The sequence below is a fragment of the Notolepis coatsorum genome (genome assembly GCF_963971535.1).
Source record: "Notolepis coatsorum genome assembly, chromosome: 2".
Classification (NCBI taxonomy): domain Eukaryota; kingdom Metazoa; phylum Chordata; class Actinopteri; order Aulopiformes; family Paralepididae; genus Notolepis; species Notolepis coatsorum.
The window spans coordinates 23,994,125-24,008,996 of record NC_140166.1 but is presented as its reverse complement, the minus strand read 5'-3'; the positions used below and the strand labels follow the sequence as shown (position 1 = coordinate 24,008,996).

Below are 14,872 nucleotides of genomic sequence, written 5' to 3'. Positions count from 1 at the left end.
AGCTCTGGTATTGAACTGCAGCAGGACAGTAGCTCTGGTATTGAACTGCAGCAGGACAGTAGCTCTGGTATTGAACTGCAGCAGGACAGTAGCTCTGGTATTGAACTGCAGCAGGACAGTAGCTCTGGTATTGAACTGCAGCAGGACAGTAGCTCTGGTATTGAACTGCAGCAGGACAGTAGCTCTGGTACTGAACTGCAGCAGGACAGTAGCTCTGGTATTGAACTGCAGCAGGACAGTAGCTCTGGTATTGAACTGCAGCAGGACAGTAGCTCTGGTATTGAACTGCAGCAGGACAGTAGCTCTGGTACTGAACTGCAGCAGGACGGTAGCTCTGGTATTGAACTGCAGCAGGACAGTAGCTCTGGTATTGAACTGCAGCAGGACAGTAGCTCTGGTATTGAACTGCAGCAGGACAGTAGCTCTGGTATTGAACTGCAGCAGGACAGTAGCTCTGGTATTGAACTGCAGCAGGACAGTAGCTCTGGTACTGAACTGCAGCAGGACAGTAGCTCTGGTACTGAACTGCAGCAGGACAGTAGCTCTGGTATTGAACTGCAGCAGGACGGTAGCTCTGGTATTGAACTGCAGCAGGACGGTAGCTCTGGTACTGAACTGCAGCAGGACAGTAGCTCTGGTATTGAACTGCAGCAGGACAGTAGCTCTGGTATTGAACTGCAGCAGGACAGTAGCTCTGGTATTGAACTGCAGCAGGACAGTAGCTCTGGTATTGAACTGCAGCAGGACAGTAGCTCTGGTATTGAACTGCAGCAGGACGGTAGCTCTGGTACTGAACTGCAGCAGGGACAGTAGCTCTGGTACCGACCCGGGAGCAGGGGTACTGCAGCTCAGCACGGGTCGGTTGGCAGTGGAGAGAACAAAACAAAGTGGGAGCATGGATTCCGGCACAATAAGGTAGTGAAAAAGTGAGTAGAGCCAGCCCCTGTCGTACTTTTTTCAAACGAAAAACGGCTTTGTAAAAATATTGTATTGCCCTGTTGTTCTGACCAGGGTTACGTTCCTTTTGCCCCCTTGATCACTGAGTCTGACGTATAGAGCGAACAGGTCTATTGCTGATTGGCTCGAACACGGTATGTTTGGTCATGGGACGGGGTTGCACGCCAAGCAACCAACTCTGTGAGCAGAAGCACGCACATGCACGGATGTGCATGCATGTGCACACAGGAATGCGCTGCACTCGACTGATGCGCCAACTCGCCAAGTACCCACCTGGCTACTTTGCATAACAATAGCTTAGGTCGTCAGGTGTGTTCAGATACATTCACACAAAACTTGTGAATGAAATGTGTTACATTGCATTCCTAGAGGCAATTAGGCATTGTCTTTGGTCTGTGCGCACGCGAGGGGACATTTATACGCATGCGCGGGAGTGCGCGTGGCATCATTAAAACACAGTGCAACCAGGTATGAAATCACCAACGCACCACTGGTCACTCTGTCGGTTGGTCCACAAGACATTTGGCATGGAGATCAAGTGTGTGTGTGTGTGTCAGGGTTTCAGTTAGTAAATACCAGCCAATGGCTGTCTAGAATTTTTATTTGCTGGCAAATATAAATCTTGACGTCCATAGTGGCCACTAAAAAGAAATCTATATATTACATTGACTGTAGCGAGTGAATATGCGTTAGTGTGCGACAGCCGTGACTTACTGAAAGCATAATAGACTAACTGTCCTGCAACGAGAGAGAGGGAGAGCACATGGAGGTCTGGCGATGCGCGAGACACACATTCACAAGTTCAACAATAATCACAAAGGTTTTCTATAGTTCTATGGTTGGTAGATTACAGTAAACAAGACGTCCCTTTATATGAAATTCCCCCACGACTAACGTTAACAATGTGAGGGACGTGTGTGAACTTTAAGCCAGCAGTACCAGCGGAGAAAACAGGAAAAGAAAAAGGATATTTCAAGTAGGAAGGGACGAGCTACACTACTATTTATGTTCACGTTAGGTAACGTGACATTCAAAGGAGTCCGTCTGCCAACAAAGATATTGTTACATCAGAGAACGAATTTATTTACAGAATGGATCACCATTCGACGTTATTGAAGACTCTGCCTGTGACTGATGAGTACTTATGATTAACGTTACTTCCCCTGTTAGGCTGCAGCTAATGTTACATTGATCCGTTGTGTCTGTCTATGTCGGTTTTTGATTAATTATCAATTAATCCATATCGAGTATCCGTTTATTGGTCATGGTTGTCGTTGTCAGTGGCCTCGTGGGTAGAGTGTCCGCCCTGAGTTCGGGAGGCTGGGAGTTCAAGCCCCGGCTGAGTCATACCAAAGACTATTTAAAAATGGTACCCATAGCCTCCCTGCTTGACACTCAGCATCAAGGGTTGGTTTGGGGGGGGAAGTCCTTGCGACATACTAGCGTCATGTCCAAGGGGTGTACTTGTACATCAAGCTGCCTCACGCTACGGAAACAGGAGATAAGCTCCTGCCCCATGTGCCGTTACGGCTCGAGAACCATTGGTTCTCAAAGGCAAACTTCTTCTTTCTTGTCGCTGTGTCCATCTCCGCCAGATTTGTGTCCGTTTTGACGGACAGAAAAGTTCAGAGGGGATGAACCTTTGGAAGTGACAGATACGTTACCATCCACTAAGCTGTTGTTTCTGATAATTAAAAATAAACAAATGGACAGTGATGCCCTCTCTCAAATTCCTATCCGTTCATTGACAGATCAGGTCAATTAGAATCTTGTTGGCCACATGGGTCAGCCAAAACAAAAATGCTAGCGGAAACCCGCAGAATCTAACATTAACCAACTTTGATTCTCTGGTAATCACCACACAAACAGCCACATTAAGCCAATGCCAAATACATTAATGGAAAACATAGGGGCAAGTATGACATCATTCTTGATTGATTGATGAATGATTTAGCATTAGGGGCCGGCTTAATGTTGCTGATTTTTGTGTGGTTATTAACAGAACCATGCATTCCAGTTTCACCTGGTTCCTAGACTCTCAGGCTCACATCCTAGTTTCACCTGGTTCTTAGCCATGGAAGAGGGTCAAATAAGAAAAGGCATGATATATAAAAAAGAGAAAGTAATGGACTTTTAACCAGTTTTCTAACTGACCTGATGATGTCCAGCCATCCACAGCTCTCTAGCGAGGAGAACCATTTCATATCAGACACCCAGAAATCTGTTGTATTGTCTGAGAAAATAAGAACATAAAGACATTTCTGTATCTACTGTAACATCATGACACAATATTAACTCATCCTGATCTAGTATCTACTGTAATATCATTACATAATATTAACTCATCCTCATCTAGTATCTACTGTAATATCATCTCATTCTGATCTAGTATCTACTGTAACATCATGACACATTAACTCACCCTGATCTAGTATCTACTGTAATATCATTACATAATATTAACTCATCCTCATCTAGTATCTACTGTAATATCATTACATAATATTAACTCATCCTGATCTAGTATCTACTGTAATATCATTACATAATATTAACTCATCCTGATCTAGTATCTACTGTAATATCATCTCATTCTGATCTAGTATCTACTGTAATATCATTACATAATATCATCTCATTCTGATCTAGTATACTGTAACACCATTACACAATATTAACTCATCTCTTATCTAGTATCTACTGTAATATCATTACCTAATATTAACTCATCCTGATCTAGTATCTACTGTAATATCATTACCTAATATTAACTCATCCTGATCTAGTATCTACTGTAATATCATTACATAATATTAACTCATCCTGATCTAGTATCTACTGTAACATCATGACACAATATTAACTCATTCTGATCTAGTATGTACTGTGACCTCATTACATAATATTAACTCATCTCTTATCTAGACTACTGTAACACCATTACATAATATTAACTCATTCTGATCTAGTATCTACTGTGACATCATCATCTGCTCCATAGACAATGAATGGGTCTCCGATTTCACGAGGCCATACAACTTTTGTGTGAGCTTTTAATTCTGGCTCAGACCTTGTAGCAATGCTAGAATATTAACCTCATTTTGGTGTAAGAGCTCACAAACATTTTATAGCCTCATTCATTCATTCCCTCAGTCAGAGCCCCATTCATTGTCTACGGAGCAGCCCTGGATTTTACAGATCACCAACTGGAGGGCTCTCTCTCTGATTTCTAGATGTATAAGAGAGCGGTGCGTGCTGACTGAACTGTCCTGGGGCACAGCAACATCATAAATTTCACATAAACGTTGTTTATGAACCTACCCTTACCCTAACCTTAAACCTCAGTGAACATAGAGCATAATGTGAATACATAAAATGGGTGGCATTCCCCTTTAACACTAGACAGGGTGAGCTTTGAGACACAGCCAGAGAAAGTGAACGGTACCGATGAGGAAGAAGTGTTTGAACTTGTTGTAGGACAGCTGGACGTCCTGCACCATGGGGAGGGTGTCCGACAGGTCCTCTGTCTTCACCGAGAACAGGTAGTTATGGGCCACGGCCGTCTGCATCCTGAGGAGACAAGAGCCTCGGTCAGGAGTGGACAGGAGACAAGAGCCTCAGTCAGGAGACAAGAGCCTCAGTCAGGAGACAAGAGTCTCAGTCAGGAGTTAACAGGAGACAATAGTCTCAGTCAAGAGACAAGAGCCTCGGTCAGGAGTCAACAGGAGACAATAGTCTCAGTCAAGAGACAAGAGTCTCAGTCAGGAGATAACAGGAGACAAGAGCCTCAGTCAGGAGACAAGAGTCTCAGTCAGGAGTGGACAGGAGACAAGAGCCTCAGTCAGGAGTGGACAGGAGACAAGAGCCTCAGTCAAGAGACAAGAGCCTCGGTCAGGAGTCAAGAGTCTCAGTCAGGAGACAAGAGCCTCGGTCAGGAGTGGACAGGAGACAAGAGCCTCAGTCAGGAGATAACAGGAGACAAGAGCCTCGGTCAGGAGACAAGAGCCTCAGTCAGGAGTCAACAGGAGACAATAGTCTCAGTCAGGAGTCAACAGGAGACAATAGTCTCAGTCAGGAGACAACAGGAGACAACAGTCTCAGTCAGGAGACAACAGGAGACAAGAGCCTCGATCAGGAGACAAGAGTCTCAGTCAGGAGTCAACAGGAGACAACAGTCTCAGTCAGGAGACAACAGGAGACAACAGTCTCAGTCAGGAGACAACAGGAGACAAGAGCCTCGATCAGGAGACAAGAGTCTCAGTCAGGAGTCAACAGGAGACAACAGTCTCAGTCAGGAGTCAACAAGAGACAAGAGTCTCAGTCAGGAGTCAACAAGAGACAAGAGCCTCAGTCAGGAGTCAACAAGAGACAAGAGCCTCAGTCAGGAGTGGACAGGAGACAAGAGCCTCAGTCAGGAGTCAACAAGAGACAAGAGCCTCAGTCAGGAGTGGACAGGAGACAAGAGCCTCGGTCAGGAGTGGACAGGAGACAAGAGCCTCAGTCAGGAGTGGACAGGAGACAAGAGCCTCGGTCAGGAGACAAGAGCCTCGGTCAGGAGTGGACAGGAGACAAGAGCCTCGGTCAGGAGACAAGAGCCTCGGTCAGGAGTGGACAGGAGACAAGAGCCTCGGTCAGGAGTGGACAGGAGACAAGAGCCTCGGTCAGGAGTGGACAGGAGACAAGAGCCTCGGTCAGGAGTGGACAGGAGACAAGAGCCTCGGTCAGGAGTGGACAGGAGACAAGAGCCTCAGTCAGGAGACAAGAGCCTCAGTCAGGAGACAAGAGTCTCAGTCAGGAGTCAACAGGAGACAAGAGCCTCGGTCAGGAGTGGACAGGAGACAAGAGCCTCGGTCAGGAGTGGACAGGAGACAAGAGCCTCAGTCAGGAGACAAGAGCCTCAGTCAGGAGTGGACAGGAGACAAGAGCCTCGGTCAGGAGTGGACAGGAGACAAGAGCCTCGGTCAGGAGATAACAGGAGACAAGAGTCTCAGTCAGGAGTCAACAGGAGACAAGAGCCTCGGTCAGGAGCGGACAGGAGACAAGAGTCTCAGTCAGGAGACAAGAGCTTCAATCAGGAGACAACAGGAGACAAGAGCCTCGGTCAGGAGCGGACAGGAGACAAGAGTCTCAGTCAGGAGACAAGAGCCTCAGTCAGGAGACAACAGGAGACAAGAGCCTCAGTCAGGAGTCAACAGGAGACGAGAGTCTCAGTCAGGAGTCAACAGGAGACAAGAGTCTCAGTCAGGAGTCAACAGGAGACAAGAGTCTCAGTCAGGAGTCAAATTTGGTCAGTAACATGGGTCTCCCAGTCCCTCCGCTTTGCAGTAAACATTAAATACATTTTCTGGTATCCCTTTCCCACTTCATCCAATCAGGAGAAATAACTCCACAAAGTGGGGCGGGGCTAGCAGGATAAACATGATGGACGACATTTTACGCAAGAAATAGTATATTGCTGGATCTTAATTCCTATTTTATCTGCAATGGCTAGTTTGACAGGAAGTTAGCCTTACAGCACCTTTAATAAAAAATACTCCAAACTGAGGGCTCCAGGTTGAGCCACTATGCCAGGTGGCCACAAGGTAGCTGGCACTGAAAAGTGACAATGTCTGCATCAATCTTCAAGAACTCATTAACTCATATTAACTACACTTAGCCTGGATTCCGTTCGCTACATGAAAGATGAAAGACATGGAGACGTCAGTTCTACAGTGGATCATGGAAAAGAAAAGAAAAGAAAAAGAAGAGGAGAGGAGAGGAGAAGAGAAGAGAAGAGAAGAGAAGAGAAGAGAAGAGAAGAGAAGAGAAGAGAAGAGAAGAGAAGAGAAGAGAAGAGAAGAGAAGAGAAGAGAAGAGAAGAGAAGAGAAGAGAAGAGAAGAGAAGAGAAGAGAAGAGAAGAGAAGAGAAGAGAAGAGAAGAGAAGAGAACAAAACACCCGATCAGATGACGGGAGGTAAGTGGAAAGACAGCAACACATTCAACATTAAACAGTGTGGTATGGATGTCACACAGTCAGCTCATCAGCTCTTACTTCTCCATGTAGGCCTGAGGGACATTGTCTTCCTGCGTTAATGGCAGAGACGCCGTCTTGAACAACGCACAGCCGCTGTGGTGCGACCAACACCAGATCTGAGAGGACAGAGGGGGAAAAAACACACAAAACTAGGTTTCAGTGTAGAAACCAAAACATCCGTCGACATGGGGATGCTGGATTCTATTTGTATTCTGGTGTTGTGTAGCCTCTGAGGAAGCGGAAAGCTCCCCTTCTGCCACCAGGAAACCACTGGTCTGAAGAGATAACAGGACGACAACAACCACATGTATAAACATGAATCAGCACAATGCCTTGATGTCCAGTGGCGTGTGTTATTAATAGAAGTGTCGTTTAGCAGAGCCTACCGGTAATCCTCTCCCCTGGAACTGTGTCATGTCGGCTTCGGAGACGTTTGTCGGAACGATGAAGAACTGGGGCAACCTGGAGGAGGGAAGGATTGGTTAGTATTTACAGATAGAATTAAAAACTGTCAACGTTCAAAGCAGTCCTCAAAACCCACCTTCACACAGGAATCTGTAAATGCAGTCGGAGAGCGAACTCTAGGAAAAACTAGCCCCCTCTTGGTATTGTACTTTGTTTACATGTTTTGTTTTCGTCTAATGTGTGGGTTGGAGTTGAGCAGGGATAGCATGATAGGCTGTGATTCAACGCAAATAAAAACATTTGTAGCAGAATTAATCTGTAGAGGCTGCAGTCAAAGAAATGCATGAGAAAAAGGTTAGGGGAAGTAATCGCAAGAATTTATCACAGGAGTCTTCAATAATGTGATCCATTTTGTGAAATTAAATAAAAAAAAAACAGACTCCAACTCATTCAAAACCCTGCAGCTAGAATATTAGCGAGAACCAATAGTAGAGAGCACATTAGTCCAGTGTTAGCCACTCTGCACTGGCTTCCAGTACCATTTAGAATTGATTTTAACACATTGGGTGCCACGTCCCTTCCGGGAAGTGCATAGGCCTTGCCACCCATTAACCCCATGTAAGCACTCACCTTGTTTGTAGAGCTAAACCTATATTTTATATCATAGCTATGGATCTAATAACGCGGTCGATTGTCAGTGGGTTTCTTCCAGTCAACGTGCAAAAAACGGATACATTTTTCATCTATACATTTCCGTTTTATACCGTGGTGAATATGAGTATAGCCGTGATGTGACCAACGGGACACAGCACACACACATACCACACAGACACGCTTTGATCGCGGGCAAAAAAATATCGGATCAACGCAAGATTGGTAATATATAGTCCTTACCTTGTGTAACTGAGGGGTACAATTCCCTGACTGTATTAATCAAGTATTAGTATCATTAAACTACTACCGTCTTATGTACATTACTGGCCAATACCGTACACAGGTATATGATGAGAACTTCTCCACAATAACACGGTTTCCACACAAATACTCGTTTAGAATATTTATTACATCAAATGGTATTACAACAATACTTTAATTGCGCTTATAAGGCAAATAGAATGTGCATAGGCAAATCAATAATGAATATTAGTAATTATCTATGGTACTCAGGAGAGATACTGGAGATACTGAAAGGGGGGTACTACCGGTTGTAAGCCAGCAGGGGGAGGCAATGCTCTATACAAAGTCAAGGGTCCAACAGGGGCTTCAACAAGGCACCTGGATACGGTATATTACTCCCTGCTCCGCGGGGAAAAGCAGCCGCTGTAATTCCAGTGTGCAGCAGCGCGGGTGGAAGCCGTGGAGTCTCTGCTCCAACAGAGACGGGCTCGAATGATGTCCTCACGGGCATGTGTAGATCCCACAGTAGCAGCGGGGTAGGCGGTTCTCTGCTCCAGCAGCCACAGTCAAAAGCAATAATCCTGCCGGAAGGTGGCTCTGCAATCACCGGTGTAGGTATCCTCCGTGGTGCACGGTAGTTCACAGTTGAACTTGACGTTACTATCCTTATTAGCATGCGGCAATAAGTGCTCTATGTAGACACACAATTACCCACTTCACGTGGTCTTTGACTCGTAATGAAGGCTTTTACTAGTAGGGAGCGAACGATACGTTAAACAAACGTATTAGGATAACACGAGACTCTATCTTGGGGCAATACGAGCCCTACTCTGCCTACGTTGCGTAGTGGGGAGAGACGTCACTTGGATAACTGGAACTGAACGAGACTGAACGGGACAAGGGACTAAGAGGAATTCTACATTTCTTGCGCCCTATTTATATGCACGGTGAACAAATAGTACCATTCGTATTTCGGTAGCCGTATTCCTACGCGGAACCGGGGCTAGTTGGGACATGTTCGTCGGCACTATTGAAGTCGGCTCTAGGGGGTAAGTCACTGGCGCCTGGTGGCACGCCATCCAATAGGAGAATGAAATATTATGGGCTATAGTAACTACTAGGTTAAAGGGACATTCCGTGTATATGTACAAAGAATACACAAGGGATATCAAACGATATACAAATATTATGCAATACATATCAATCAATAAATACATATATTCGGTTTAATCTGACCCTTTGTAACAGCCGCCCCCTAATTAGTCCCACCTAATTAGCTAAGCAGAGACAGATTAACCGCACTGTCCACTACTCAATGTCCGTTGTGAGGGGGTCGGTCAGTTCACAAAGTCATGGGTCATGGTCGTCATTAAGCGAGTCGGGGAGCCTTGGCGACTCTATCAGCCTCGCCACGGGTCGGTTGTAGGTTCGCCCTTGGCCGAGCACTTCTGCCACTCTGACCTTTCCGTCGGCACCAGTGGTCACTTTGCTTACGCGGCCGGCCGGCCACGCAGCTCGGGGTAGTGACTGGTCTATGGTCATGGCGACTGGACGGGATGAAGGGGGGCTTAGGAGGGAGCGGGCCTGAGACTGCTTTGATCTGTGCTTGGCTGTGCTTTCTCCTCCGTCTGTTTCTCTTGTTTGCTCTGTACCCCATCTGAGGAGGGGCCGGTCCCGGCCGCCCCGTCAAGGAGTCGCTTGGGGTGCTGGGTTCGAGGTCAGCCACGTCTGGAGCGCAGCTGAGGGGGGTGGAGTTCCGAACTCCCTCTGGTACCCACGGTTCTCTCACGGGCCTCTCGCTTAATGTCAATAGCCTCTGCTGTACGGGGGAGAGGCCGGTGTCGCTCGCCTCTGTGTGTAGGCAGCGTGTAGACGTGGGTTGACTGTCAAGTCCGTAGAGGGGGCCCTGGAGCGTCCATCCCAGTCGGGTCTGAACCGCGACTGGGCATCCTTTGGGTCCGACGTGGGCCGCCTCAATTGGGAGAATGAGGTCCGCGTGGTCGGAGCCGATGAGCAGGGTCGGTGTGGCGCCGTCGATAAGCGGTATAGGTAGTTGACGTAGGTGCACATACTTAGCCATCAGCTGTGGGATGGGGTAGGTGTACTGAGACAGGCCTATGTCGTGGCTGGTGAAGACGTTAGTTATACTATACTGCTTCTCGGGCTGGTCTACTGCTGCTATCTTGAAGGAGACCTTTTCACCCGTTATGGTCTTCTGGTCCATTCTGATGGTGCGTATAGTCATTGTATCTTTGACACCTCGCAGGCCCAACTGGGCTGCTGCGGAAGCGAGGAGGAGAGTCTTTTCAGACCCATCGTCCAGGACGGCGTAAGTGTCCAGGACCTTGTCCTCGTAGCTCAGGAGCACTCTGACCACTTTGAGGAGCACACGGGGGGTCCCGCTATGCTGGTCAATGTGGAGCACTCCTGTGGGTGGTGACGTAGAATCTATATGGTGCGAGTCGCACCGTGGCTCCCAGTGTCTGCCGTAGCAGTCGGGACACCAGGGAGCGGTCTGGTGGAACTTTGGTGCTGGTGCCACCGCCTCGGCATGGTACATTACCGCGACGGGCCCACTCTGTTGTCCTGGCTGACGCCTGTTGATGTCATGCAGGACCTCCAAGTGGGTGCCACCGCACCTGCTGCACTTCTTTTTCAAGCGGCACTCAGCTGCTAGGTGGCTGCGCGCGCAGCGGAAGCAGCGGCGGTGGTCCTTGACCCACTGACTCACATCATCCGTGGTCAGCTTCTTGAAATCTTCGCACTGATACAGCCGATGTTCTCCCTCACAGTACTGGCACTCAATCTTCCACTGGTCCTCTTTCGTCGAGGGGGTGTTGTGGTTCTTGTGTGGTACTGATTCGGCTTGGTGCATAACGGTCACCAACCGGCGGTTATCCGTTTGTCCCCGAGGTCCGAGTCTTGGGCTTGGTCCACTCCATACGAACGTGTCGAGTCGTAGGCTACTGACCTCCCTGGCGAGGAACTCAGATAGGTCTAGGAGGGATGCCTCTGGACCGTTGGGGTCGCGGTAGTCTCTCTGCCGCCTGAAGCGCTCTTGTCGGGCGGGAGGGAGCTTCTCTAATATCCTCTCTACGTTAGAGTTAGCGTACAGTTCGTAGATACCCTTTTCCTTTTGGGACCCCAGCATCCCTACCAGGGACTGTACCTTGATAGACAGGTCATCTAACGCTCTGTTGTCTCTGGCTGGGGGGAGACGGTCAATGTCTCTTATCTCCTGTATCACGTAGTCCCATACGCGTCCATACCGTTGGTCGAGTGCTGCTAGAGCCGCTGTGTATGGGGTAGTAGAGTTGGCATAGGCCAGCGCTATATTGTGCGCTCGGGGCACCTTGAGGTGCTTCAATAGGGTAGCATACTTGTGGCGTTCATCAGCTACATCAACCATCATGGTCTCTAAGCACATCCGTAGCTCCGTGTACTGTGCTCGGTTCTCATGGGTGAAGTCTGGAAACGTCGGTGCGCCAAGGTACGATGTCATGGATGACTGGCACATCGGTGAGCGTTGGGGAAGAGGCCTCCTAGGCGAGTCTCCCCGTGCGTGTCGTCTTGGGCTGGTACTTGGTGAGTACCGAAAGTCGGGTACCCAGGTGCTGTTCCTCGGGGCTGGCGGTGCGTCAAACTCACCCGTGAGTTGAGTCGGGGGTTTGTAGCGCAGGGCCTCGGGGCTGACTTCTGGGCTGTACTGGACCTCCTGGTCCAGAGTACGTTGCTGCTGGTCGGGGCTGTACTGGGCCTCCTGGGCCAGAGTACGTTGCTGCTGGTCGGGGCTGTACTGGGCCTCCTGGGCCAGAGTACGTTGCTGCTGGTCGGCTTGACATTCCTCCTCCTCTTCCTCTGCTAGGACCTGGAGTCTTCTGTTCAGTCTCTCGGCGTGGTCCGATTCTTCCCGGTTGCTGGGTCTCGTATGGACCGGCCGGGAAGGGGGTTCGGAGACGTGGACCGGATCCTCCTGTTGGCGGAGTCCCGGGTCGCTTCGTCGGGTAGGGGAATGTGTCCTAGACCCATATCTTGACGATCTCTGAGAGCTCCGTGCGGAGTGAGGGGGTGTCGCCATGGCAACCAGTTTGTCCATCAGCTCCGCCTGCAGCCGGTCGCGCTCTGCCTCGCGCTGGGCATGGGCTGCGTCGCGCGCTGCTTCGCGCTGGGCATTGGCGGCGTCGCGCTGCGCATTGGCGCTGGCCTGGGCGGCGTCGCGCTGTGCGTAGGCGGCGTCGCGCTGGGCATTGGCGCTGGCATGGGCGGCGTGGAGCTGTGCATTTGCGACGTCGCACTGTGCATTGGCGGCGGCGTGCTGTGCATCGGCGCGGCTTCTCTCAATGTTCTCTTCTGTCTGGAGGCGTCTGGTCTCCAGTCTTATGCGGTCGTCTTCACTCCTTTGTTGCGCCTGGAAGCGCTCTCGCTCGCCTGCAAAATGTTCGCGCTCGCGCGTCTGTTGCGCTTGAAGTCGATCGCGTTCGGTGGAGGCTGCCAGGGTGGCGATGAGTGCTTGCGCCAGCATCTTGTCCGCCGCGCTGGGGGAAGACGCCGTTCGGGGCGATCGGCTCCCGGCAGTACTTGTTGGAGACCCGTTCTCCTGTTGCGTACCGAGGAGATCCGTCTCCTGGGTGCGCGTCTCTTCTTGTGGTGGGTCGGGTTCCATCCCGGGAGGGCTTTCTTTATCCTGGAGCGCTCCGGGGACTACCTCGTCGGCGTTGTCGGGGGATAAAGTCGTGTCAGTTCCCTCCTGGTCCCCACCGTGAGCTTGGTCAGTTACATTAGAACCCACTAGGGCCTCTGTTGGCAGGGTAGCCTGGTTGGTAGGGTCGGACATAATTTTACTATCCGCTTTAGTTATTTTATCCGTATTTAAGTTCCCTTTAAAGCTAGGTATTGGACTGACAGCGTATGCCTCTAGATAGGGAGGTGGCTGCCGTCTGCGCTGCGGGCGATCTAGCTTAGGAGAACCGTTTGTGGAGTGTTCGTCATCGGCCATGTCAATATTAATATTATATCAATATTACGCTAATTATTATCCGGGGCTCGAAGGACCAATTGTAACTGAGGGGTACAATTCCCTGACTGTATTAATCAAGTATTAGTATCATTAAACTACTACCGTCTTATGTACATTACTGGCCAATACCGTACACAGGTATATGATGAGAACTTCTCCACAATAACACGGTTTCCACACAAATACTCGTTTAGAATATTTATTACATCAAATGGTATTACAACAATACTTTAATTGCGCTTATAAGGCAAATAGAATGTGCATAGGCAAATCAATAATGAATATTAGTAATTATCTATGGTACTCAGGAGAGATACTAGAGATACTGAAAGGGGGGTACTACCGGTTCTAAGCCAGCAGGGGGAGGCAATGCTCTATACAAAGTCAAGGGTCCAACAGGGGCTTCAACAAGGCACCTGGATACGGTATATTACTCCCTGCTCCGCGGGGAAAAGCAGCCGCTGTAATTCCAGTGTGCAGCAGCGCGGGTGGAAGCCGTGGAGTCTCTGCTCCAACAGAGACGGGCTCGAATGATGTCCTCACGGGCATGTGTAGATCCCACAGTAGCAGCGGGGTAGGCGGTTCTCTGCTCCAGCAGCCACAGTCAAAAGCAATAATCCTGCCGGAAGGTGGCTCTGCAATCACCGGTGTAGGTATCCTCCGTGGTGCACGGTAGTTCACAGTTGAACTTGACGTTACTATCCTTATTAGCACGCGGCAATAAGTGCTCTATGTAGACACACAATTACCCACTTCACGTGGTCTTTGACTCGTAATGAAGGCTTTTACTAGTAGGGAGCGAACGATACGTTAAACAAACGTATTAGGATAACACGAGACTCTATCTTGGGGCAATACGAGCCCTACTCTGCCTACGTTGCGTAGTGGGGAGAGACGTCACTTGGATAACTGGAACTGAACGAGACTGAACGGGACAAGGGACTAAGAGGAATTCTACATTTCTTGCGCCCTATTTATATGCACGGTGAACAAATAGTACCATTCGTATTTCGGTAGCCGTATTCCTACGCGGACCCGGGGCTAGTTGGGACATGTTCGTCGGCACTATTGAAGTCGGCTCTAGGGGGTAAGTCACTGGCGCCTGGTGGCACGCCATCCAATAGGAGAATGAAATATTATGGGCTATAGTAACTACTAGGTTAAAGGGACATTCCGTGTATATGTACAAAGAATACACAAGGGATATCAAACGATATACAAATATTATGCAATACATATCAATAAATACATATATTCGGTTTAATCTGACCCTTTGTAACACCTTGTCTCTGATATACTGCAAAAAGAATAATCCAATTATCTGATCGCCATTCCAAATATTCATCGCGATCGTTTGTCCAACGTTATCCAGCATTGCACATGAACGGGCGGGCGGATGAACTCGTCGAGGCAACCGTGGTGACTGCTTGTCTTGCCGGAGTGTTTAGAACCCGCCCCCACGCCGCAGCTCGGCAGAGAACTACATCGTTTCAAATGGAGTGCAATAGCGTCCGCAAGGCATTAGGCAGCGGTATTGACCGTCTGCAATCTCAGACACATTCAGGACAGCATGCACAAGGTG

General features: G+C 49.0%; 1 protein-coding gene across 2 annotated transcripts in view; it reads right to left on the bottom strand.

The window, feature by feature from the left end:
* mtmr12 (myotubularin related protein 12) overlaps nt 1-14,872 on the bottom strand; it is a gene marked incomplete at its 5' end in the record, with an annotated part of 98,665 nt that overhangs the window by 21,892 nt on the left and 61,901 nt on the right. For both annotated transcript variants that reach the window (XM_084307913.1, XM_084307914.1), the window contains 4 exons: nt 3,112-3,190; nt 4,403-4,527; nt 6,990-7,087; nt 7,358-7,433. In XM_084307913.1, coding sequence (XP_084164039.1) covers nt 3,112-3,190; nt 4,403-4,527; nt 6,990-7,087; nt 7,358-7,433 — 378 coding nt within the window. The remainder of the gene's footprint in view (nt 1-3,111; nt 3,191-4,402; nt 4,528-6,989; nt 7,088-7,357; nt 7,434-14,872) is intronic.